The sequence below is a fragment of the Calypte anna genome, chromosome 5A (genome assembly GCF_003957555.1).
Source record: "Calypte anna isolate BGI_N300 chromosome 5A, bCalAnn1_v1.p, whole genome shotgun sequence".
NCBI classification, from domain to species: domain Eukaryota; kingdom Metazoa; phylum Chordata; class Aves; order Apodiformes; family Trochilidae; genus Calypte; species Calypte anna.
Genome location: NC_044251.1, coordinates 16,200,286 through 16,226,759, shown reverse-complemented (window position 1 = coordinate 16,226,759; position 26,474 = coordinate 16,200,286). Strand labels below are relative to the sequence as shown.

General features: G+C 34.3%; 1 protein-coding gene across 3 annotated transcripts in view; it reads left to right on the top strand.

The window, feature by feature from the left end:
* The window catches only part of STRN3 (striatin 3), a 56,448-nt gene that overhangs the window by 12,348 nt on the left and 17,626 nt on the right, over positions 1–26,474 (top strand). Inside the window, exons 2-9 of one of the 3 annotated variants that reach the window (XM_030451612.1) lie at positions 6,925–7,028; positions 11,898–11,971; positions 12,477–12,558; positions 13,010–13,189; positions 13,630–13,762; positions 15,267–15,408; positions 20,444–20,554; positions 24,680–24,820. In XM_030451612.1, the coding sequence (XP_030307472.1) occupies positions 6,925–7,028; positions 11,898–11,971; positions 12,477–12,558; positions 13,010–13,189; positions 13,630–13,762; positions 15,267–15,408; positions 20,444–20,554; positions 24,680–24,820 (967 nt within the window). The remainder of the gene's footprint in view (positions 1–6,924; positions 7,029–11,897; positions 11,972–12,476; positions 12,559–13,009; positions 13,190–13,629; positions 13,763–15,266; positions 15,409–20,443; positions 20,555–24,679; positions 24,821–26,474) is intronic. The other 2 variants (XM_030451610.1, XM_030451611.1) reach the window with 2 other exon arrangements.

Below are 26,474 nucleotides of genomic sequence, written 5' to 3'. Positions count from 1 at the left end.
TCTTTAAAACTCTTGCTCTACTGTGGTGTCTTAGCTGTGATGGTCAAAAGTATTTCTTAAGTGGTTAAAATACAATCTAAACAGTGGTTACAGTTTATTTTGCTGTTGTGTTTCAGACCTCATGATTGGACTCTTGCTTATCCACAAGCTTTTCTATATCTGTTTCCATTAGTTTGTCCAAAGAGAAGATACTGCTCACAAACTTTGTTTCCCTTAAGCATTTCATACTGGAATAAGGTACAAATTTTTCCAAAATAAAAAGTTTACCTGGGAATTACTATATACAGTTGAGGGAGGGAGAACGTAGAGTTGCTAGCTGATATTTTTGGCAAGAGTTCAGCTTTTGACGTCGGTGTTGCAATTTTGTTGTGGTTTATTTCCAGCACAGATATTTGGAAAATACCGTGAATTTATTGATTTTAAGAATGTAAAACTTCAATAATCCTTATCAAACAGTAGTCTACTAAAAAAAAAGTTATTTCATCTGTGAAAAAATACTCATTTTTGGCTACTGTGTGTGGCAAAGAAAGAATGTAGTGTTGAGTCTGTGAATATACAGGACATTTTTCATATCCTCTATTTGTAGAAGTATTTTGTGAAAGATTGTGTGACTTCATAAAAACTTTTAAGACAGCAACAAACGGTACTAAGACTGTGAAAGATGTGTTAAAGAAACTGATTTGTTTGAGTAGGTGCTCTCAGATTCTGCTGTGTTAAATGGTAAAGAACTTTGGGAGGTTTTTTGTTTTTATTTTCTTTGTATAATCTTGCTTCATTTGTGATAGGCTTTCAGCAGTGATCCGTTTTGGTTGTTAACAAATGCTAACTTGGATAATTATGCTAGTGGGAATATTGTGGCAGAGGCCTGCTAGGTAAAGAAACACTAACTGAAAATGAATGTAGGATACATTTTGTCTTAAATTTTGGCATTGACCAAACTACTTAATGGTAGATTAATCTGTGTAACTGAGGTGCTGGCAGTTTTCTGTAGTCTCATTGAAAGCAACTATGTTGATATGTAGAACTATTTAGCATGCTGTATTGTCTTTTATCTGTAAAAGCAAGTAATCACTAATACTTTATTTATTGGAAAGCTGATGTGAAACAAAGTCCCATATCAAGTAAGTTAAGAAAGCATGTAGAATTCTTCAGTTTTGTTTTACATTACTTGATCTTCAGGAAGTACATGCTTTCTTGAGGAAGCATGCCTATCTTCTCAAACAGTCCTAATTGTAAACGACTTAGTTTATGTGTATAATTTACATTAGTTTGCATTATTAGAAACATGACTGCCTCTGAGTCTTGAGAGCTTGTGTTCAAACAATAATCTATGCAAGATTATTCAGCCTGCTAAAGGAATGCAGTTGAAGTATGCTATCCAGACTCTTCATAGAAGTAAGAAATTTCTTGGCTGCTTCTGTTTTAGTTGTTTTTTTGTCTTGAGTGAAGACATTCAATTTACTGTTTGGAAAGACTGTAATTTCTCAAATAGGATTATGTTGATACTGATTTATTGATTTATAAATGAGTGAGCATTTTTTGAGGTCAGAATGAGCATTTTTGTCTGGTGATGAGGCTTAGTATTTCCAAGCACTCCTATTAACAAACAGTTGATTAAAGAAATCATTATGGCTGTTTAATGGCTTTCAGCTAAAATTTGCTGGATTTTGGGTCTTCTTAGATTGTTTGATATTCATGGTGATTTGCGTGTGAGGTGCCAAAAAAAAGTTTGCTAGTGGAGAAGTCTTTAATGTTGCTAAAATAAAATGCCTGCAGAAATTGTCAGGTGTGTGGGGAGCAGAGCTGGCACATTGGTACAGTGGCTGATAACCTGATGCTGTGGCATGAGCATTTTATGCAGTATGCTTATGTTGATGACCAGATTCACTTTTTCTGAAGTTATTGTCATCATTCAGTCTTATAGAGTAGAATCTCTTCTCAGGAAGGTGACAATTCTTTTAAAAATTCCTAGGCAGGAGCTTACTTTCTGAAGTCTTACTTCTGGGTCTAAAATAAAAATAAAAAGGTTTGATCTGAAACAAAGTTTTAGAAGCCTATTGCATAAAGAGCACTTGAATGCAAGAATGGCCAATGAATTATAAACTTAGAAGGCAAGGCATAACATTTGTTATTAAAAAAAGAAAAAGGTTTTGTTTAGTTTCCAGTACTAAGATGTGTACATTTCTGTCTTTGAAGAGAATGCTCTTTGTTTGAATCCGTTGTTTTTAGCATCTAACTTTCTTTGGACTCTCATATTCTCAGTTGACTCCTTTTTCACACACCCCCTGCTGCTGTCTTCTACATACAGTTGGTTTACTTATTTTCCAGATGATAAAATTTAGAGGGTGTAAGACTTTTAAAACACAAGTGTCTTTAGTATGACTTTTGTTACTCTAGTATTCCTAGATACTTCTTTGTTTAGGAGAGTGGCTATAAAAATCCCAGCTCAAGGAAAAAAAACCATTCCATTTAAAAATTCTTATACAAAATGGTGTCAGAATGAAGGCAGTCTTAGGTTGAGTTGAAATTATGGCATTGAAGTTTGGCCCTAGCATAGAAAAATAGGAAATTGGCTGGGTTTTCTTTAAGTTGTTCAAATAAGCTGATCACAGTACTTGGCCTTGTAGAAAATAGATGCAAGCTTTTGAATCATAATGACTGGGGGTGATATGGTGGTAGTGGAAAATAGGGAGGACAGATTTTGGGAAAGAGAAAGTTTTGCTAGCCTGCTCTTTGCCATACCTATTGCAGGACTGAACTATGAGTAAACTCTTCTATCTATTAGTTGTGTTACTAAGTTGCCAGGTTGCTGATAGCCGAGTTTCTTGTTTCTACCACTCTTGTGGCACAGTTGCCCAAGAAAGTCACATTTCAGTGACACCATATTCACTGGTCAGGAGTTGCTTTTGCAAAGTTTTAAGAAAGTGGTCAGGGGAGATGAGTCTCTGAAAAAAAGTATCAGCTGAGGAGCAAGAAATGATCATCAGCTCAAATGGAAAAGATCTGTAAAAAAGGGAACCTCCAGGAAACATCTTAGTAACATTGCTCTTTAAGTGCAGTAGTTACTGAACTGATATTTAACTCACTGCTTATAAGGTTCCACAGAAAATTATCTTCTTTGTTTGTAAATGTTGTTCAAATGGACATTGGTGTTAATTAGTTGTAGAAATCTTTTTTTCCACATTTTTAACACGGATGTTTTCTATGAAGTAAAGGTATTCTCCTAACATACAAGAACTGATGTTTCTAAATGTAAGTCTTCCAAATATTTGTTTTTATCCTACAGTATTTTAAAAAGTGGTCTATCTTTGAAACATGTATGTTCCTGATATGACCAGTGACACCTATCTCACTGCACAGCTTATTAGAGACACAATCTTGCTTGAGACTTCAATTTGCAGAATATTGATTTTTATTTTTATATATATATTTCTTTAGAGTAGTCAGGGTATCATTTTTTGGTCCTCAATTGACAGTCCAAGGATTAATTGTAATTGTAATAAATTCAGACATAATGAGATCTCTAAGGATTTACTTGATTAGCAAGTGCCTAATGCTTTTACATGGTGGTTCAGATGCTCTGAATATGATGAAATTTCAGTCTTTGTTGAAAACGAAAGGTAGAGGTTTCTCCTCTTCTGTTCAGTTTCCTTTTGTGTGTGTGTGTGTGTGTGTGTGTGTGTGAGAATGGGAACTAGAACATTAGGAGCTACCTGTATGTCCCCTCTTAAGTTACTGTTCTGAGTAAAATCTTCCACTTCCCCAGTATTTTTTAATTTTCCAAACCCGTATTCCCCTTATTTTCAGCATAAGAAACATCTAAAAGTGAAGACTGTTATTCTTTTTGTGTGATCTTGTTTGGTCTTGTGGCTAAACCAAACTGATTTTGGTTTTTAAAATCTGACTATTGTTCTGAGTTTTATGATACACCCTAGGAGGATAAGCACACACTTGTGTGTGCTAGGTACATATATTCAAGCTGCTACAGTGTATTGCATTTCTCTCAAAAATACTTCAGACATTTCCTTCCTTCCTTCTGGAAGGCTGAATGGGCTTGAGAAGAAAAAACAACAGAAGCATTGCATTGCAGCTGGCATTGCTTTACATATAGCTGATTTTTTTTTCTAGAATGAGAGCGTTAACAGTCTTTGCAACTGAAATTGAAAGAAAGTTTACTCGCTTACTGAGTGTGTTCTCTGCATCCATGGTAAATCCATTAGAATTTGATTGTCTGACATATACAGGAGAGTGTTAGTGTTTCAACAGTGCAAGATAAAGTTAATCTTACATGCTTTATAGTACAGGTTTCAAAACTTTTCCCTTCGGTATGTTTTGCTAGCTTTGAGACATTGGTCGAATATTTCAAATACTACATAACAGGATTTATTAGTAAAATAAAACTATGAAATTCAATATGTAGGATTGAATTACCTTAGAATTGCATATGCAGTTTTACCTGTCTGAAATGCTGTAAAACTTCCTGTCTTTTTCTTTCATGGGTAAGAGAAATATGTTTGATCAACGGAAGCATTGTCTTTGTCAGGCTTTTCTGCACAGTTGAGGCAATAAAATGCTGTTTTAATATGAATGCTGCCATTAGGTGTAGTGCTGTATGAAATGTAGAGCAATAACTAAATTTTAGGACCTTCAAAGCTTCTTTAAAAAGGAGGGGAAAGTCCTCGTTTACTTCCCAGAAAACATTTGTAATTTAAATTTTCATTTATCTTCTATGTGAAATGTAGTATTTTTAATAATTTTGTTATTTAATCTTGAACAATTTGTTTTCGTGGGAATCTATACTATTTAAGTAGCTATTCAGTAGTTCTTTTTATCGTAGTAGTCTATCTTGCCTAGTTTCAGGCATTATGTCATGCATCCTTGCACAAATACAAAGTATCTGTCATTTTTAACTGCTGCTTCACAGAGCTCCCTGAATTTGCTTTCATAATAAAACTGGGAAAGTTCACGTAGTGGTACTATTTACAGCTAAGGGCCAAGGTGTACAGGGAGCTTAAAGTCACCAAGTGTCACTGAATTTTGTACAAAGATCGTGGATCTCAGAGATCCATGAAAATACTATAAATATGAAAGTGGACAGACTGGTAGATGAGGAGGAACCTGCCCTGAAACGGAGGCTCCTGGTTGAGCTTGTTTGGAGAATATGAAGCATAGTGCTGTCTGTGGGGAAAAATACTCTTTAAGAGAATCTTTTTACAACTAAATAAATTTAGGTATGGTTTTTTTTTTTTTTTTTTAAAGCCACAGGAGGCCAGATTTTTGCTTAAAGAACTTGTATTTTTTATATGCTCTGTAAAATAACACCTTTTTCCCCTTTTAGTCTTACTAATACACTGTAAAAATACATTTTAATTAAATTTGTTGTTCAAAGTGGTTAAGATTTGTCATGTATTTGACTTTCTTAGTCTCTGCTCTTTCCTTCTTCAATTCTTGTGCACTCCACACACACGTTATGATATCGTGGTCAGTTTAGGCTGATCTAAGACCATGTTGTCACTGAAAGGAGCTGTTACTTCAGTTTCCTGTTTGTATCCCCTGCCAGCCCAAGTACTCTAATGGCTATGCAGAGTAGGATCAGGAAACTGATGTAATTCAGGACAGAGTAAAAAATAAATAAAATTATTTCCTCAGTAGACTTAAGCATAAGCATCTAAGCACAGTAGAAGGAACAGAAATACAAGGAGAAGGATTGCTTCTCTTAGTATCAGCACAGGAACTTAAAAATTGGTTTTAAGACAGTGGAAAGAATTCTGTGAGAACTGGGAGAGAGGGAAGGAAGGTGAATACCAAATTATGTGCCATTTGTTTCCCATTTTAGTGACAGTGAATCTTCACTATACTTACAAATCATATGGAATCTCATGCTCTTGAGTTGTTTCAAAGGAGAGGAATACTGAAGGATTGAGAAAATTGTGTTATGTCAAGAGCATTTCATAAGTGTTTGTGAATGGAACAGAACAACAACCCCGAGGGAGACTGGTCTGTTTACTTTATCTGTTTTTATCAAAGCAGAGATTTACTCATTTTCAGAAGTCAGTGTTGGGAAGTTGTGTGTTAATTCTTAGGGCTCATAGTCATGTGGATGCATCAGGTGAGGCCAGGAGGTCTGCATGGATGAACATGGAGCTCAGGACAAACTCAAGATGTAATAGGGAAGCCTATAGAGGATGGAAGCAAGGCCAGGCAGCTGGGGGAGGAATAGAGAGAAAATTGCATGAGCAGCCCTTTTACTTAGAAGTGAAGTGGCTACTTTTTTTCTCAATAAACTTACTACTTTTATTTTTCAACTAAACTACTTTTCCACTAGAATTCTGTACTAAAAGAGACAGCTTGTATGTTCTATTTAATTTATAGTTGCCTACTAAATTGGCAGGCAACTGGTAAGCTTCATTACTTATTTGTAAGTTAGGCAGGTACTGTGAGACGTGTTTAAATTATTTGAACTCATGTATCAGTTTCTTGATCTGTTCAATGTACTGGCATTAAAAACTGAATTTTTTAAAAGTATTCTGTGTGCTTGCTTTAATTTTTTTTTTATCTGTGAGAAAATTTTTAACATGCTAACAATGCCATGAAAAAATGTGTGCGTGTATGTAAAATCTGCATGTGATTGTTGTTTGTTCCTTCTTTTAGTTACTATGCTAACTTCAGTACCTTTATTTCAAAGCAAAAGCCCCAGTGTTTATTAACAGAAAACAATACATGGTCTCTGTCCTGGTTTGGACAGAAGTAATCTGTTAATGGTAAGGCAGAAGTAATCTTGTTAATGACTGACTGAAGTGATTACCACATAAGTTGCTTTTTTTTTTTCCTATTCTCCACCCAACCTAGACTTCATTGCTTTGTTTTGGAAATAGAATGGAATAAAATGCATTGTCTTACGTTTGGGTTTTTTTGTGTTTTCAGGCTCGGATAGCATTTTTACAAGGGGAAAGAAAGGGTCAAGAAAATTTGAAGAAAGATTTAGTGAGAAGAATAAAAATGTTAGAATATGCATTAAAACAAGAAAGGTATGTATACAGTTTTTCAGCTTTTATCTAACCTGGAAAATTTCACAGACTAAAAGGAGTTTCGTCACACTGTGTAAACTGTTCTCACTGGATGAATCCAAAGTTTCTTCATGTAAACTGTCTTTATGGTTGATCCTCTTTATGTTTCTGAAACTTTGGTGTCTGCTATAACAAATAGTTTCATAATTTTCGAATTGTTCAGACCAGTTTCTTAAACACCAAGTTCAAATTGCAGAGTTTTTCTTTTCTGAGATAATAGTATAGTAAGCAAGGACAAATGTTCAAAAAATGGTTATACCATATTACTATAACTTTACCTGCTCTGCAGTGATACGAAATGTGAAAGAATGAAAATACATTGTTCTCTTGATAGCCCTTCAACTATTTTTGTTTTGCATGATGGAAACATGCATGGTATTTTGTGACAGAACAGAATCTCTTAGAAGTTGTTATTAAATATTATTTTAATGTGCTAGATGGTAGAATTTTCAGTCTTACTAACTATGCTTTCTGTAATTTAAATGCTTTAAAAGTTAAAAATTAAAATTCCATTCAGCCCATGCAGGCAAATTCAAATGTACATTCTCTTCTGTTGCCTGGCTATTTCACTTGCTAAAATCAGTAGCTAATTTTGCAAAAACACTGGGAAAATAATCTTGTCATGTGCATATACTTTCATTAGTGGACTCAATTTTTAAATATACTTTCCTCTTGCACTTAAAAAGTAACTTTAACAATAGTGTAAATAACTTGAGGATGAAGCAACAAAATAGGTAGCCTTTACTTTTTTATTTTGTTTTGAAGGGAACAGTTTTGACACAATAATCATAAAATTTTGTAGTACAGGGTTGTGGGGCTTTCCCTGGGCTTTTTTAGTTAGTTGTCCACGAGTAAGTATGTCTAAATAGATTTTACACTGAAATAGTACATATGACTAAGTTGGCTAGTGCAGAAGTAACTACATTAGCTGTTTTCATATTAATAACTAACATTTTGGCAAGAATGGCTGCCCTCTGTGTGAAGTGTCCATTATAAAGGTGTTTCAGAAACAATGTGTTCATACAGAAAGCTGCATCAGCACATTGTGTTTTTTCTGGTGAAGTAATAGGCAGAAAGGATCTGTTTCAAACTCCAGGTGTCCAGCCAGTGTTAGACTGAAAGTAACATTGTTGTATGGCACAGGTAATGTGAAAGTCCCTCTGAATTCAAGACAGATGAAAAGTATGGGAGGTGTTTTTGTGTTTGTATTCATACTTTATAGCACATTGAATGTACCAAAAGAATAATGTGCTGTTGTGGCAGACCCCCAGGTATTTTGTGTATAAGTAGCTTTCTGAAATTGGAAGAAAACATTTTGCTTACTTTGGCAATAATAAGCTCTGTGTGCTGCACGTAGAGACTTTCTGCAGATGCACACTGTGAGGCTGTGAGGATTGCCTACTTACTGAGACTAAATCATAGGCAGTTAATTACAGCTGAAGCATAAAGATGTATAATAGAAAGCAGAATTTGAAGATGAATAGCATTGATGGAAACTCATTCCTACTTTCCCCTGCTACTTCATAGTTTGAAGCTGCCTTCATAGTTTGAATTCCCATGAAATTCTGAAATTCATTTGATGGGCAAGGAACTTGTACAGTTCTGCAGAACAGCAGAAGTAAACAGTTTGCTTTAGTTCTTGTGGATAGTGGGTACAAGCCAACACTGCATAGTTTTCAAGAGGACAATCCTTGCTTAAGTCCCAGCCAGAATTGTCATGAAGATTGCTAAAAACAGGAATTGAAACTTTGGCTTTGATTGGTGAATGTGTAGGAGGCAACAAGGAAGCTTTCTGTTATTTTTTTTCTACAAATGCCCAGTAGTTTGAGGGGATCTAATTACAAAAGTATGATGGATTGGGTAAGTAAAGCATTTTACTGACTGACTTGTCAGTAAATCATCCAAGAATAATAGCAAGTTAGTTTCTTGGCTGTTACACTGAATGAGGGATTCAGAATATTAGACTTTTTTTTTTCCTCTGTTGTTCCTCTAAGTGAAAAATGACAACTAATTAAAAGAAACGAGCCCCAAGGCAAAATAAATTCTGAGAATTTCAGATTGACAGCAGTTTTCAGTGTTGCACCTGACTCCCTCCACCCCTTTCTCCTTCTGTTGCTAATTCCTTGATGCTCTCAAAAAGTTTCATGCAATGAAATACCAGATTAGAGGGTGTCAAACACATTCAGATAATGGCGACTGTTGTGATTTCTCAGAAAAATGGTGTGAAATGGGACATGAAATGAAATACAGTAATAGTTAAAAAAATTGATCTTTCAGGTGTTTGTCTCTAAGAATGTGCATGAAAGGTGTGATGTTTTAGAAGATTATTATTTTAATTTCCTTAAATATTTTGGTAGTGGTGTGTGACTTTTTGTTGTAAAATCAGGTCTTAAGTCGTTATTTAGGGGATTTTTTGCTTTTAGCAACTAGATATTCCTTCATGGCCCTTTGCAGACCCAAGACTTTTCTCTTCTGTACACTGAGCCACTTTACTCCAACCTTCATTAGCATAGTGTTCTGCTTAAATTAATAAAGCTTGCTCAGATTAAAAAATATTGGATACATTTTGACTTCAGGGGGTTTGGGGTGAAGCCTTTGTTGCTCCTCCTGCCTTTACACTCACTTAAACCTAGCCTGAGAAGAAGAGCAAGTCAATACTCAAAGGATTCAAAAGATGACTCTTGTAGGCAATTCAGTTACCATGTCCTGTGGGGGAGTAGTGTAACTGACTTGTCATTAAGGATGTAGCTTGTTAGGGATTACCCTTGTTTGTATGACAATATGTATGCAAATACATACTTTATTGGAATTTAAGAAGATTAATTTCCTACTGTAAAATTGAATTTGAGCATCATGTGAAAGACAACTGATCTCATTATATACAGTAATATTTTGGCTTATTTGTAGTAACTAGCTATTGGTATAATTTTAGATCAGGTACCTCATTATCTTCTCTAATGAACAATTCAAACTGAATTATAATTCATGTTTTGAAATTGTAGCTCCAGAGTGGAACAACTGCTCCTAAATAATATTTGCCATAACTCTACATCAAACAAATTTGGGTTGACTTTGAAATTGTAGTGCTTTATTTAATTCACTTATGAATTGAGCCAAAAATGTTTCATCAGCTTTATTTTACTTCACCATTTCTGATTTCCTCTTCTTTTAAAAAAAAATAAATAAAACAGCAACAAACGTACAGTACTTTGTAGGGTATGGAATCATAGTTTTTATGTTTTATCTGGATAACTTTGTGGAATACTGACCTTTTACAAAGTGGAACAAGGGTTTGTCTCTTGCTTTAAAGAGAGCACGACTGGCAGACAGCCTTACTGGTGCACGGATGAAATACGAACATAGTCATAAGTGATTACAAAATAATGATTCTATTTAAATGGCAGTTCTGTTCAGGTCACAAAAATACCTAGTCTTCAGGAGCCTGACAGTATTTCAGTTACAATGTAATTGCTGTGAAATACAGGATTTTATCTTAATCTAAAGGGTCAGTAGTGCCATCTACTGACAGTTTGTTGGTGAGACTGTTCCTAATTGTAATTTAAGCAGAAACTTGGGTAATTTAGAAAAAAATATTCTGTACCACCAAGTCTGTCAGGCAACATTTGAGATTAACTTTTACCTTCAATTTGAAAAAACTTACAGCAGTGGCTCAGCCAGGCTGATTTGTTGGAAATCCCTGGTTTAGTCCAGCACTTGGTCTGTTATGTGTCTTTTCTCAAGAAGCTTCTTATTTGGGAATAGTCTTTAAAATTATTGGGAGGTAAATATGGTTCAGTTATTCTTAAAACTTTTGTCAAATGCTTGATTTAGAATTATGAAGATGGCTGTATTTTATAGAGGCTTATATAAAATGTGGCTGCTAACTTTTTAAAACATATTTCACCTTGGATCAATTGTAGAGCATCTAAGAGTTCTTTCCTGGAGGTTTTGGGCATTTCTGCAGAAGTCAAATTATGAAAGGTGTAGATAAAGGTAGAAAATTCCAGGATATAGTTATAGGTACTTAATGTGATATTCCTGTAACTAAAGGCAGCTGAAGATATTTTGATATAGAATAAGAGAGCTATTTTGGGTAGAGAATAAGACTGGAATGCTCATGCATAAGTGTATGGAAATTGCAAAACTAAGACTAATTTTTTTAAAATTTTATTTTTTAATTTAAATTGATAGGGAAGGAGAGGTTAGGGCATCAGAGATCAGGAGATAGGAAGAAATGAGGCATGTTTGTGGAGTTGATTTGAGAAGTAATTGGATGCTAAACCTCTAGTCAATGAGTATGAGGAACAGAAAATCAGTAAGAGAACACACGAAGAGGAAATGTAGCGCTCAAACATTCCCTTTTCAGAGGGGAAGATTTCTATCATAAGCAAAGAAAGAGCAAGAGAGATACTGAAGCAGAAATTGAAGGTAACATATAGACAAGAATCCCAAATGTGAGATTCATTCATCTTGACTAACTATGACAGTGCTACAACTAAAAAAAATGCGTGCTAAAAATTGAACCACGTGGTTTTTGAAAGGTTCTATTAGTGGCTGACACATTGGAAAAAAAAAACCAACATGTTCTCAGAGAACAAACTAAACTCATCTATAAGTTATTTGATAATTGTGAGTAATTTTAAGAAGGTTTACTTGAAACTGTTCTTTAAAGACTAGAAGTAATTTTATGATGTGATATTTATCATACATTTTATTTGGATAAATTGTATTGTGTTAGTGTGGTTGTTTCATATGGGAAGAGTAGCATGTTTTGAGTTGATACAAACAATGTTAAACAATTAACAGTTAAACAATTGCATGCTTTTTCAGGGCAAAATACCATAAATTAAAATATGGCACAGAACTGAACCAAGGTGACTTGAAAATGCCAACTTTTGAATCAGGTAACTTTTTTTTTTGTTTCTACAACAGTGAAAGTGCAGTGGGTCTAGATTTTGATTGTTAGTAAACTGATGGGATTTTTTAAAAATTTGACATTTGTTTTCTCAAAACGCTGATATATGTCACTACTCTTATTTTAACTGTATGTTCTATGTTGCTTTCTAAGCATCTCTGCTTGAAAGAGAGAGCCTGTTTTATTAACAGTAACACTTCAGCTGATAAGGGCAGGATTTTTTTTTTTGTGTACAAATTAAATATCTTTCTGATTCCATTGCTGCATGTTAAGGGTCAGGATTTTTAACGGTTTGTATTCTGTTAAATTACTGGCTTGATGCTTCAGCAAAGAATTAGAAAGAAATAAAGGCTGCATAAGACTGCATCTAATTTGAAGCTTTTGTTAAGATTTGCTTTAAGTTTCAGTGGTGTCTTGTAAAAAAGAAATTTTAAAAAACCTCACAAACCCCCAGAACAAAAAGCCCCTCTCAACTGTGATACTGTATCTTGCAGAAGAAACCAAAGATATGGAGGTTCCTGCAGTACCTCAGAATAGCCAGTTGACCTGGAAGCAAGGCAGACAGTTACTAAGACAGTAAGTAACATTGTTGATATTGTAAGTAACATTCAGTATTTCATTTCATTTTAACATTTATGTTGGCTTGTAAGTAACATTCAGTGTTTCCCTGAAGACTGGTTGCCCAGAGAGGTGATGGAGTCACTATCCTTGGGGTTTTTAAAAAAACGGGTAGATGTGGTGCTTTGAGAGATGGTTTTAGTGGTTTAGGTGGTGTAGGACTCATGGTTGGACTTGATCTTAAAGATCCTTTATAACCATGATGATTCTAAGTGGTTCATTTTCCAGAACTTCGTAGTCTTGAGCTATAAGCAGTGGAGAGTAAGTTTTCTATACAAGAGGGATACCAATGGAGCTTATTTTCCATAGATGATTTAGTAGTGGCATTAATTTTTAGAAGTCCATACTAATTTCTTTCCTTTTCCCTCAAATATGCTTTCCCCTTTCTTTCTTCTCTTAATGCATCTAGGTATCTTCAGGAAGTAGGTTATACAGATACAATATTGGATGTACGTTCCCAGCGGGTAAGGTCTTTGCTTGGGCTCTCCAATTCAGAACCAAATGGTTCAGTAGAGACAAAGAACTTAGAACAGATCCTCAATGGGGGTGAATCTCCTTCATCAAAACAAAAGGGACAGGAAATCAAACGGTAAGTGAAGAGATAAGAAATGCACAAAGTAGGCTTTACATAGTCATTGATATGTACTGGTCAGTTCCCACTGAACTTTCAAAACTAAATGTCAAAACTAAGTCTCTGAATGCCTGTTAGTGTAGCTGCCTGGAAATGCCTGTGGACTTAAGTGAAGTTGATTATGCACAGGAACATATGTATCTATATTCCAGACATATTATATGCAGGAAAATACACAGAGTATTGAAGCTGAATTTGTCATAGAATCACTTTCTAGTTATTTTAAGGAAAGATTTTTAATAAATAATGCAGAAGCTGTAGAAACTTCTTCATGCAGCTTTTTCTTGTTTTGCTCATTTTAAAGCTCCTCAGCTGCTAGGTAGCAATTTAATCTGATTAATGTTGTAAAATCTCTTAATCAAATAAAACATTCTGTGTTAATGTGTTTATTCATGTAGGAATTCTGGTGATGTTCTTGAAACATTTAACTTCTTAGAAAATGCAGATGACAGTGATGAAGAAGAAGAAAGTGACATGATAGAAGATATTGCAGAAGGAAAAGAAAAGCACCGGATAAATAAGAAACACAAAGTAAAAGACTTTTTCATTTTTTTTATATAGATCTGAGGTCCCCTTTAAAACAGGATTTCTTTTTTTCCCCAGGTGGTTATGATTGTGTCATGTTAAAATGCTTGTTGTTGTACCTTTGAATGGATTGTAAGCAGATGCATTATTGGTGAATTTGGTGGTTTAGTTTTTTGTTTGAAAGCTTTAAGAAAACCCGAGCAACCTGATTGCAAATATGACTTAAGTGCTGAAAAATATAACTAGTGTAGCCATCTTAGCTTCCTTGTCTACCTTGAGTCTCTTTATGAGGCAAATTTAGTACAATACAATGTGTGCCCTGTCTGAATTCTGGAGGCAGTAGAAATGATTTCATAGAAGAAACAAAATTATAAAATGGGAAACAAAATGGGTTCCATGCCAAATATGTTTAATTCTTCCTTTTTAGTTAATATGTTAAGAACCTAGAAGACACTTATGTCCAGTAATTTTCTGTTTAAAGTTCAATTAAGTTTTTTGCTCCTATTTTTCTCTATTTAGACTCTGATTTTTAAGTAGGATAGACTGTTACCTGTTCCTTTTTAGTTATTTTTGTCTTGCACCGGAAGACTCTCCCTGTCCTTAGGGATTCTTTATGTTAAAAGGTTGACTTACACACGTCATACCGAGAGTTTCAGTACTTTTCTCTCAGTATTCTGTAGCATAGTGTCCCCTTTGGCTCTACTGAGTTTTCTCAAATAGCTACAAGCACTACCTTGGCTTGGTCCAAGTCTTAATCTCCTGACTTGACTTGTCAGGAAGAGTCTTCCACCATACCTTAACTGGTACTTCTGGTAAAGAGATTGCAATTGTTTGAATCTTTTGTGTTCTAAGGCAGCAGATAGTCTGAGAAAAAATATTGTAAATCTCCAAGCACATATGAAAACATTATCCTCTTTTTTTAACTGACTCTTGACAACACTTTTTTTTTTTTTCGTGTAGAACACAGAAGGATCATTTATAGTACACTGTCTCTTTCTGCAAAAGTGCAGGTATATTCTTAAGTCATAAAAATAAGATAGACAAAGGCTGCCATATGGAAATTTTCATTCACCTGTAGAATGAAAGTGAACTTATTCATGGTGCCTTGCTTAGGGGGGATGTTTCTGTTTGAGGTGAAGGTATGGTAGAGCTATTTAAAAATCACTTTTCTGAAAATGCTGTATTTTGCAATTTAAGACTGGAAAAGAAAAGAAAGAAAAAAGCAGGCAGTAGAGAGAACAGTTTGTACAGCTTCTCTGTAGAGCTATTGATATTGTAAGAAAATTAATAAAATTTTCCAGTTGATGCTTCACATAAGAAATGGGATGTTTGGGGTTTGTTGTTGATAACTCTAATGTCAGAGTTCTTTTCCTAATGATCACTAAACTGCACTGCTCTCTTTTTTTTTTTTCTCTTATAAGCAGCTCTAGATCTGACCGTGTCACTTCTAAATATTTGAGTAGAAAAAACTTGGATTCAAATGCAAAAAAAAATGTTTATCTGCTTGCAGATTGGTAATGAAGGTTTAGCTGCAGACCTTACAGATGACCCTGATACTGAAGAAGCTTTGAAAGAATTTGATTTTTTAGTGACAGCTGAAGATGGTGAGGGAGCTGGAGAAGCTCGAAGTTCAGGAGATGGAACAGAGTGGGGTAAGTTGCTGGCAAAATCTTTTAGAAATAAGTGTATACTTGTTCATGGTAGTACATAAAAGGTGCAATAGCTACTAAGAGGTTGTGGATGTGTGGGATGATTGTGATGATTAAATGCTGATACCTAGATAATAGTGTATCGGATGCTGAAACAATATATTTTAGAGTTGTAATAAAATAAAGTAGGTTATTAACTTGATGTGAAACAAAATATAATAAACAGAAACTTCTGGAGCCTATATGTTTCAAAAGAGGAGATTGAAAGAGGGGTAGAATTTTGGCAAGAAAAGGAATAATAAACCAAGTAACTCCCATCTCCCTTGAAATGAGATATTGACCATCTATGATTCTGCACTGACACATAAGCAATTTTGTGGTTGCATACTGTAAATCTTTCATTGTAAGGCCAAAAATTGCCACTTAGATCATCTTGTCTGACCATTTTATGTCATTGAGACAATTTATCATACTTAGATAAACATGTCAGTAAGTAAACAGAATATAAAGATCTAAAGAAGTAAAAATACTGTGACATCTTCCAGGAAAATCATCCAGTCTTGATTTTGAAGGTACCAAGGATTAGAAGACATTGTCCTGAAAATTGGTATCAAAGGGTTAGTCACCGTTTTTAAAAAAAACTCAGACTTATTTTTAGTTGGAAGACTAAGCCAGACAAACTGTTACTTTTAGTTTTGCTAATGCCTATCTATTTTTAGAAGCATTTAGAAGTTATTCAGTGGTGTTCCTCTCTGAAGGTGATGTTATTTGGTTAGTTTCTTTCTCATCTTTCTATTTAACCAAATAGGCAAGTGACTTGGTATGTTCCCTAGGCCCTGAAGCCAAGGTTTTGACTTCCAGTGTGCAGCATCCCTTCATGCATCCTCTCATGCAGGAAGTTCTGGCTTCTGTCTTACCAATATCATGTATAGGAGGAAAGACAGCTTGATACTGTAATTCATGCAGTCAAAGATTCATCTGTTTTTCATAACAGACTGCTGAAACTTGCTGTATTAGCTTGTCTGTTGAAATTCCAAGTTACTGCTTTCCAAGATTACCGTCCAGCCTGTTAGAGCTCTGTTGTCTTCTCAGGTGTTTACCCAGAATAAAGAGACTGATTTATTGCAATGCTGATGTTGCAAGTTAATTTTTTTAACCTTGTTTTCAAGCAGTTGAGTTGCTGTCCCAAATGTAGGAATAAAATACAATAAAATTTTAAATCAATTTTAAAAAATCAAATTTGCCCCCCCTGTTTTTCAGAGAACAGTGTGAAAGCCTTTTAATACAGTTTAAGCAAGCCTGTGGCAAGAGTGAGGCAGAACATTTTGGGAGTTTGTACACACTTGTTGCAACTGGTTTGACTGCAGTAACTCCATTGTTAGCAAAATGTTCATGTCAGAGTCAAGGAAGCAGGGAGGAAGAAATAAACAAAAAACTGATTTCACCTTTAAAAGGATGTGTTCTAGGTTTTACCATGTCAAGACAATATTCATAAGTTGTATCTTTTGTACCAGTGCACTATTTAAATGAGTCAAAAGACATACTTCCACCTCTAGTAGCAATGCTTTTTTCATAATATGTCACAAATTTTAGTACAGCAGCTGTTTTCTTAAATGGATGTTTAAAGATGCAGCCTATCAGGTCTTGGGGTTATGTGTCATTTCTTTAAAGATCAGTGTCTAAATCTGAAACATTTCAAGTCAGTATTATTTTATTACCAATCAAAAACAACAATTCAGTATTGTCTCACTTAAATGCCTTCTAAAATAAAATAATGTATTGTCTAAAACAACTTAGTTTAGCCTGTCACATTATTTTGAACTATACGAAACTTATTACTCAATCTCCAGGTCCATCCATTTTATGGCTTTAGATGGGCAACTTCACTTAAATTAGTACTTGATACTACTTTTTAAATAACTAAATCATCCATCATCTTCAGCGTTTCAATTATAATTTATATTTTTCTTATCTTCATAATGTAGATAATTGGTGTGTTCTGTTTTCTTCTCAGATTTTTTTCTTCCTGTTTTAGTTGTCCTGTCATTGGTATCGTTTTGTCACTTCGTAATCTTGAAAAGATTCAGGCTCTCTGAAAAAAATGTGTATGTTTACATGTGGATTTCTTTAAGGCTTCTGTTTAGTATCTAGAAACAAACTCCTATTATTTAGAATCTAAACCTATTGCCTACTCCTTCTTTATTTCTTTATCTAATTGATTATCAGAGTATTATCTTCACATGTAACTTCAAATATGCTAATTAGTTATAGTTACATTTTTGCTATTGGAGACTTCTGGAAATGAGTCATTGAATGTGGAAGTTCGGGTTGCTTTTTTCCCTCCCTATAATTCAGCTTTTTATGAGCACCTTTTTTAATTTAAGTGCTTCATTTAATATACTTTGAGTCTTAGTTTCTTTTCAGGCATTGTGATTTAAAGTGTCCTGTCATGCAACATGCTTCACTTAGAGACAGCTTATCAAAATAATGAAAAATGAGCAAATTCAAACAGTGTTAAATAAAAAAATTATGCATTCAAAAACTGTTGTAGATTTAATATTTGTAAATGTCTTCTAACGACAGAGTACCATCAGGAAAAAGATGCACATAGAACTTTGCTTAAGCAAAATGAGAATAAATCCATATTATTATGTATTACGTTTCATATTACAGATTTAACATATTATGAAGTCTTTTTATTTTACTTATGATTTCGATGAGTAACTTTGACCTCATGACTAAATTTCTCCTCTCCATGAAACACAAGTTCTGCTTATGGATGGACAGTGAGTCAGAGAATGAAAGATTGTGTCCAGAATTCTATGTGGCAGAGTGTGACTGGAATTCAGTGTATCTTAGGTCATCTTTTAAATAAATAAGTATCTATTAAAAAAACAAAATTCCTTTCTCAGTTAAATTTTACTGGATATCTTGGATCCTCTGCACTGTCCTAATGTCTGTTTAGTGTGGCTTACAAACACTGCAGGCAATTTGAGGAAGTTTGCTACGAGGAGGGAATTACCAGGGTCATCTAATTCTATGGCTGTGTTCTGAAATAGCTAAGCATGCCCAGGCATACCTGAGAGATTTTGGGTTTTCCTCAAAATCTTCATTGAAACTTTCATAGCTTCTGTGATTAACTAGGTAATATTTTATTATTTTTCTATTTACGAGCTACATTTCAGCAGCTGATAGCATTGTTTTGAGTATTTATGTTAGCAGGCTTACGTTTTTCCTGTTTTCTCTTGATTGAATGAGCCCAGTTCCTTCAAATTCTTTGTCATGATATTTAAATGCCTTGTTTGTTTTGCAATCTACAGACATTTTCTAAACTTCTAGTATAGAACACAGGCTGGAAAGATTACTTCCATTTTGTCATCACCATTAGTAAATTATGTGGGCTTTTGACATTATCAGAATGACAGTTTTGTTGTAGCTTCTTTTTTTAAAGAGCATTACATTTATATTAGGTGTATTTCATTCCCAAATGCTTTTCTGAAGTGCTACAATCTAGCTGAATATTTTTGTTTTATTAATAGTGCTTTGGATTTTTTAATTTTACTTTGTTCTTAACTGAATTGCCTTTCATTAGGTTTTGGGGTGGTTTTTTTGTGTTTGTTTTTTTTCTAATTTCCTTCCTCTTCTGGTTGGGTATATCCTCTGACTTATCTTTCTCTGCCTCTTGTATTTCCTGACTAATCACTACTCTTCTCTGTCGATGTTTGGTGATCATAAAGATGGAATTTGTTGTGTTTGCAATTTCGTAGTTGTAGCTGCAGTTAATTGTAGGATGCTGTTGTTACATCCCTCTCTCTATAGTTCTTAGTGGACAGCTCAGAACTGTGGCATTATGTAGCCCATTTCATGCCTTCAGCACTCTTGCAGTTTCTATATTTCACCTCTTTGATCAAGATTGTGTTCTGTCATTGTCCTGATTTAAATCACGGTCTCTTGGCAGATGCATCAGCATCCTAGGAAATCTTCTCGTTTGCCATATTTTTGTCATGTAACACATACTTGGAATAACTCCTACTGATTTACATCCTAAATGTGGGTTTCTTTGTGTCTGCTGTTTGTGGCTCCTTTTGTGCAGTTTTGTGATTGTAATGGTTATACCTTCAAAAATTGCTGTTTATGAAAATACTGAGGCATTGTTATATATGCCTAAAGAATTGGTGAGCATGTGCTTAACTGGCACACAAACCGAGTTTGGTTGCTGCCTAGTTGTCTTCTAGCAAAAGTGTTTCTGCCCATTTAATTTGCCTTGTCTCAGAAACAAGTCTTAATTTATTTATTGTTTGTTTACAGAAGTGTTTGAGATGGGCAGTTTAGAAAAGCAGACTTGACTTTTCTTGGAGAATTATTGACTGCAATATTTGTCAAATAAAAAAAGACATCTGAAACTGAATGTTGTACTTCTGCTAATTATAATTCTATGGCTGGAATGCAGTGGGTTGTCAATTTATTCACTTACACGAATTACTTTCCTTCATTATGTAAAAAGCTGTATTTGTACACTTAATTCTCTGATTGTATGTAGGACCAAGGTATCTTCTTGTGCATGTAGAATGAGTGTGAGAGGATGCATGGTGGTCTTCATGAATAAACTGGCACTGACTTACTCAGCTTGCATTTTTGGGAGAGATATAGCATGAAAACTTTTTTTTGCTTATTCAACACTGGCTGAATAATTTCTTAACACTGTCTTTCTAAAGATGCAGTAATCAATTCTGAACCAATGATCTTTTTTATATCTTGAATTATCTAACAGAGACAGTTACTTATGAAGCAGAATTTGTTTGCTCCTTTGTAACAAAATTGCATAAAATTTTCAAATTTATGACTGCTATTATACAGTACTTTGCAAAACTATGAAACGAGACAGTGTTTTGTAAACTTAAAACTGAGACTGCACCTTTAAAGTAAAGATTTATTAAGAACTTTTATTAATGCTCTTATACAGCTATGATAGTAAGTCGCCAACAGCTTGCATTGCCAATTGCTGATTTTTTTTCTTTTAATAATATGCTGCATGTAGACAAAGATGACCTGTCCCCAACTGCTGAGGTTTGGGATGTAGACCAGGGACTAATAAGTAAGCTGAAGGAACAGTACAAGAAGGAACGAAAGGGGAAGAAAGGGGTAAAGAGTAAGTGCAGATTCTGAATCTTGTAATGCAACGCTTCTTTGCCTTTCTTATATAGAAGACATTTTTTTCTCACAAGTTGTTTTTTTGTTTTTTTGTTTGTTTTTGTTGTTTTTAAGCATAATTTCTGTAATGGGGGCAACTAACTTTAACTTTCTACCTGCTGAATGTGAATGTCAAAACCTTTGACAGCCTTTTCCTATATGAGAAATACTGAAAACATAAAAATCTAAGGGTAAGTAGGTGAAGAGAACTAAATGTTTTCAAGTGTAATGCAAAAATAATGAGATATTTGCATTTTGAGGGTACTTCTGCTCTGAGAAATTTTCTGAAAGATTTAAACTTCTTGTAGGGAAAGTATAATACTAAGGTACTATTGTAGGTGGGGTTCCTGTTGGGTTGTTTTTCTTTCTTTTTTTTTTTTTATGTGATCTTGAATCAGGCTATAATTGCTACTTATAATTGCTTGTGATTATTTTGGCAATCTAAGGCAATGAGAACTTAAAAATTACTATAAAATAAATACGAAGTCTTTTTTGGCTTTGTTTAGCATATAAGCTTTGTTTTATGCTGCCCTTTTCTGTGCAGTTACCACTTTTTTTTTTTGATACCTCTTTATTTTCTAAGAGTTTTCAAACCAGTTGACCTGTTTGAACTATGTAAGTTAAGTTAAGTCAAACTTCAATACAGAACTACCTGGTAAAAGTGCTTTTGTAACTTGTAGCATTAACTACACAAAGCTCCTAGTTGACAAAGTGTTATTAAGTCAACATAGAGAAGCTCCTTGTTGCCTGTTTCTATTTTGGAAGTATATTGTAACAGCTTCTAGCAGTAATTTAGTAAATTTTTTTCTTGATTTCAGAAATTGTGTGGCTATGTACTAACTAAGTTAGAATATAATGCTTCATGAAGAATTGTTTAAGATTTGAATTTCTTTTTTAACAACTAACAAATGAAAATTCAGTGCATGTTTGTTTTTTCAGCAGTTTTGCATGAGTTGCACGTACACACACATCAAATAGAAAATCTTTGAAGTAAAGATTTTTACCTTGTCTTTGTTTTAATTAGAACTTGAATAGTAATCTGGGTGCTTATGGGTATCCGTATTTAACATGGGCATCAGCAGTTGATGCCAAAATCATAAGTAGTATTTTGTAGGGTTAGAATCCTCCTTTTAATACTAAAGTGGACTTCTGTTTGAAATTTTCTAATTAAACTTAGTATTTTAGACTTCTGGTATCACAGTGGCTGCAAAATCGCAACAACTGTTCTGAATTCTGTGGGCAAAATAAAATCTTGAGGGGATTTTTGTTTTTCTTTTCACACACACCACCCAAGTTAGCTTCTACTTTCTGCCTTGTGCAAGTTAAGGAGCTATAAAACAGGGACAAGTAGTGTTGTTCTAGCATTATAACCTGTATGGAAACTCTTCTCAGGCCTCCAGACGTGTTTTAACTGACATTATTTTAGCTTGTCTAGAAAGATTTTGTCTTTCCTGCACCTGTTGCTTCCTTGGCTGCTGAGCAATAAATGATTTCTATAATCTTTGTCCATCTATAAGTCCTAAAATTTCCAGGAGAGGAGCATATTTCTCACCCATCAGAGATAACTACGTTGTCAAAAATAGGCATTTTAATGTTCTATTCTGATGATTAAATTGGATGTCACCGTCATTTAAAATAGTAATTATTCTATCTGGAATGTTGGAAAATTTAAAATTTTGCAACATTATCAAAACTTTCGTGTCTGCTTTCCTAAAGTTGCTGAAAACAAGGTAACATTGTTTTGTTCCCTGAATGGCAGGACAGATTGACCATCAATTATTTGGCATATATATATATATATATCTTGTCTTTGGACAATGTGTGTTCCACTATCAAAATTTAAAGGAGTATGTTCTTCATCTAAAGCAATTTTGAAACATTCTTGTGTTCGTAGAACAGATTATTTAGGAAGCAACTGCATATCACAATACTGTGGGGTCACCATTTGTTGCATTTTACTTTTAGGTTCTCCTTTGGGAAACCCTGAGCTCACACAGAGTGTCAGAGGGCAGTTTGTCAAATTCTGTGTTTACATCACATTCATGAAAGTAGTTTCTGGTTTAAAAATGGCCCCTAAATCAGCAAATTGAATGAGAACTCCACAATCAGTAAAAGTATGTATTTAAGGCTGGACAATTCTGTTTATTTGATTCATAGACTTTTTTTCTTAGCTCTAGCATTCTGAGATTGAAAACAGTGTCAAGGGCCATGTTTATTCCTGCATCTTATGTCTTACCAGTTGTGAACTTCACTCTGAATATTCATCTTTGACTTTGCTCTGCAGTGATCTCTGTCAGAATTTATTTCTTCCAATATCAGTATTTATCTGTATAGTAGTATATATATAGTCACAAAGAGTAAATAAATGTGCATTGACTCTCACTTCTTACAACAGAAGACAGCATAATAGGACAGACATTCTTTTGTTGGATATTCATCTGGTAACTACCATAATCTGCATTTAGGCTGTTGTCTTTGTAACAAGTTCTTTATAGCCCAGGTATGGTTACTTTCTTTCCAAATGTAGAGATAAATAAGCGAACAGAAGTAGATTTGATTCTGTTTTGATACATCTCTAGTTTGCATTCTTATTTTCTTTTGGGTGGAACACCTTAATTTAAGTCGTCTTCTGTCAGCACTTACATTTGCATAATGTAACAGTCTGTTGTAGTTGTTTTGGGGAATTGTTGGTTTTCTTCTGTCATGTTAGGGGGTTTTGTTGTTGTTGATTAGGGGTTTCGTTTGTGGGGCTTTTTTTTTGGCTGGGTTTGTTTTTTCTTTTTATGGAAGGAAAACAGAACTGAACAAAAAATAACCCACACTATAGTGGCCCTTCTTATATCAATTGCAAAATAACCCAAAACCTATTTATTGAAGAATTCTTACATTTCAATAAAAAAAAAAAGTATTAGAAAATAAACTAACCACAACCTATTCTAGACTGCTTTGTGACAAATACATCGCTATGGGTGGCTGGCTGACAGCCAAATGGAATTAAAGTAGTGTACCTTTGAAATGAAATCCTGTCAGTCTGGGGGCTCTTAGAGAAAAGAGTTGTTGCAAGAGACATTCCTCATTTTTTGTTATTTTATACTCACTTCATTAGCTGAGATCGCTTAGCTTAGATTTAAGCCTTTTTAACGATACTAAAGACATATTTTAGCAAACTTAAAAGCATAGTTTTTGGAGGCTGGATGATGGTTTTATTCATGTTAAATGTTCTGCAGTATAACTGTCTGCAGTCCCAGGAAGGATGCTCTTATCAATTAAAAGCTGGTTATGTCTTGTATTGTTATGGGTCATTTTTTTAAAAGAGAATCTGTCACTGAAATTTCACTTTATGATCAAGGCTGGACTTTTTGAGATGCGAGCTGCAAGGTGGAAGCAGGAATGAAATTATAAAAAAAAACAGTAATCTACTATTGTTTGTTAGTGTCTACATCATGAAGGCAATGCACATACAGTTCAGTATGCATTGTCTCTAAGAGGTGGTGAAAGCATTCTTGCACTTGTGTTTAATAAGTACTTCATACAATTTAAAAGCCATTCAAAAGCAGGGAAAGTTAATTGTTTGTTGCACCCCCGCTATGAGTTGTCTGTACTTTTTCCCTTGTTTTTAAGCTTTATTTTAATTTGCGCTTTGTTTTTCATTGTTAAATTGTTTAGTATAGTTAAAGTTGTGCAGTATTATTAGCAAATGTTTAATTCACCTGTATTTTGTTTTAATAGTTAATGTTCTTTTAATATCTGGCTTGACTTGTCAGTAGGGCTTTAAGATATTTTTTTCTCTCTCCCACAGGAACTTATAGAATAGATTTACAGAACGCAAAGGATTTATTCTTCAATTTAGTGAATTAAAATTGTTTGCATGTAGTTTTCAGATTTGATGTATTAACTCCTTTTGATTTCCAAAAGATCAATTTTATTAATATACAAAGACAAAAGCAAAGCCTTGTGTTTGTTTTTTTTAAAGGAGGTCCCATCAGTAATTATTCTTGTTTAATTAGTTTAATGGATTTTTAGACTTCAGTCAAGTCAAGCGGTAGCAATCAAATGAACCTTTGCTGCTGACATTAATTTACAGGAGTCAACAGGACAAAACTTCACGACATGATAGCTGATCTGGGCGATGATGAGATACCCCACATCCCTTCAGGAATCATTAATCAATCTAGGTCACCCTCTTCTAGAATGACTGATCATGAAGGTGCGAGAGCAGAGGAAGGTACAAAAAATTCAGCTACTTATTTTATTGCAGGAGATTTCTTCCAGAAATCACTCACTGTAATTCACTGTCCCCTCTATAAAGCTTAATGCAATTGCAGACTGCCACGTTACAATTTTATTTGCAGTTCTTCCCAGATGGTTTTATGAGAATATGGTTTGAGTTTGTGGCATATTGTAACTCAGGGTTATTTCATAAGTATTTTTAAACAACTTGATGTACAGCAGTGTATTCTGAAACTATTCACTATTAAGTCCCTGTTTGCAGACCCATCTGATAGCAAAACCTTTTACAAATAGGGTGGTACTGAGTGAGGAGGAAAAAAGGTGAGTGTTAACATCTGCACATTTTGCACTTCAAAACAAAATTTAAAGGTGAGACTAATTTGTCTCTTTGCCTTAAGTTTAATGTTCGAGTTTTATAGTTCTCTTGGTCTATATACACAAGTGTACGAAGGCACTATGTATTGCTTTACGAAGTATTGGTTTAAATTTCAGGATTATCTTCAGCGATGGAAGTTAGTATCAAATTGTTGCCTAAATAGTCCAAAATCTTGTATTCAGCTTTAAGTTTTTTCCTTTAAAGGAATGATTTTCATTGTACTAACTTTGACGTTAGAATACCACTATGTACATTCTCTCCTCTGCTCAGAACCTATTTATTGGAAATACTCAGATGAATTCAAGCTTGTCTTCTTTACTATGGTCTTTGACCCATAAACCCTGTCAGGGTTCCAGCTCTATCAAAAGGGAAAGGAATTTTTGTTATTACTGATTCTGATAATCTGTTGGTTCTCCTATTTTTCCTTCATTCCTGCCCCCACAAATGCCTGTCATAAGGCAAGCAGAGAAACAGAAGTTTTTCTAGGAGTTTTTTTTTTGTTGCTCTTCCATACAGTTCTTTTACAAAAGCTTTTTCTTGCCACCTCTTCTCTTTTACTACCTTCTTCTTCATCTTTGTTTTTATCTTTATCTTTGTTTTGGTTTAAAGATGAACAAATATTAAATTTAGCTGTGGAATGCAATTGATAAATCCTACTGATGAAGATTCAGTAGCTAAAACTTGTGGACATATGTTTAGGTTGTGTTATGTTCGGATGATTTATGTTGCCTTTTAGCCTTGTTAAGGTATTAAGGACATGTGACCCTGCAGTTACAGTTCCCTCTGTCTTTGTTAGGCTATTTTTCTTAGGCCATACATGTTGTGCAAAGGAACACAGATGTTCGTTGTTAAGGACAGGCCATGTAGCCGTTGCTTCTTTTAGAGAATTTACAGCTAAGATAATACTGGACAAAACAGTATTTCTGAATTAATGGATGCTAAATTTGAATTTGATAGGCACTGCCTTATATTGCCTGATTCTTTTACAACAAACATAGTGCTACACTTCTAATAAATATTGCCCACACTATTTTAAAAGAAAATATGCCCTCAGCACTATATTTTCATGTTATTTAATGTGTTCATATATTTTCATTTATTGGTGTAGTTTGGGCTTTATTCATTAAGATTTGTAGTATGAATATCTCTACCATCATATCTGCTAATGTCAGCTTTTCAACTTTTAAACTTGAGTGTACATTACCTTTTAAACTTGTGTGTAAATTTTGTCATTTCATCAGCTATTTTGTCTTTGTGTAGAGAGCAAAGTGTT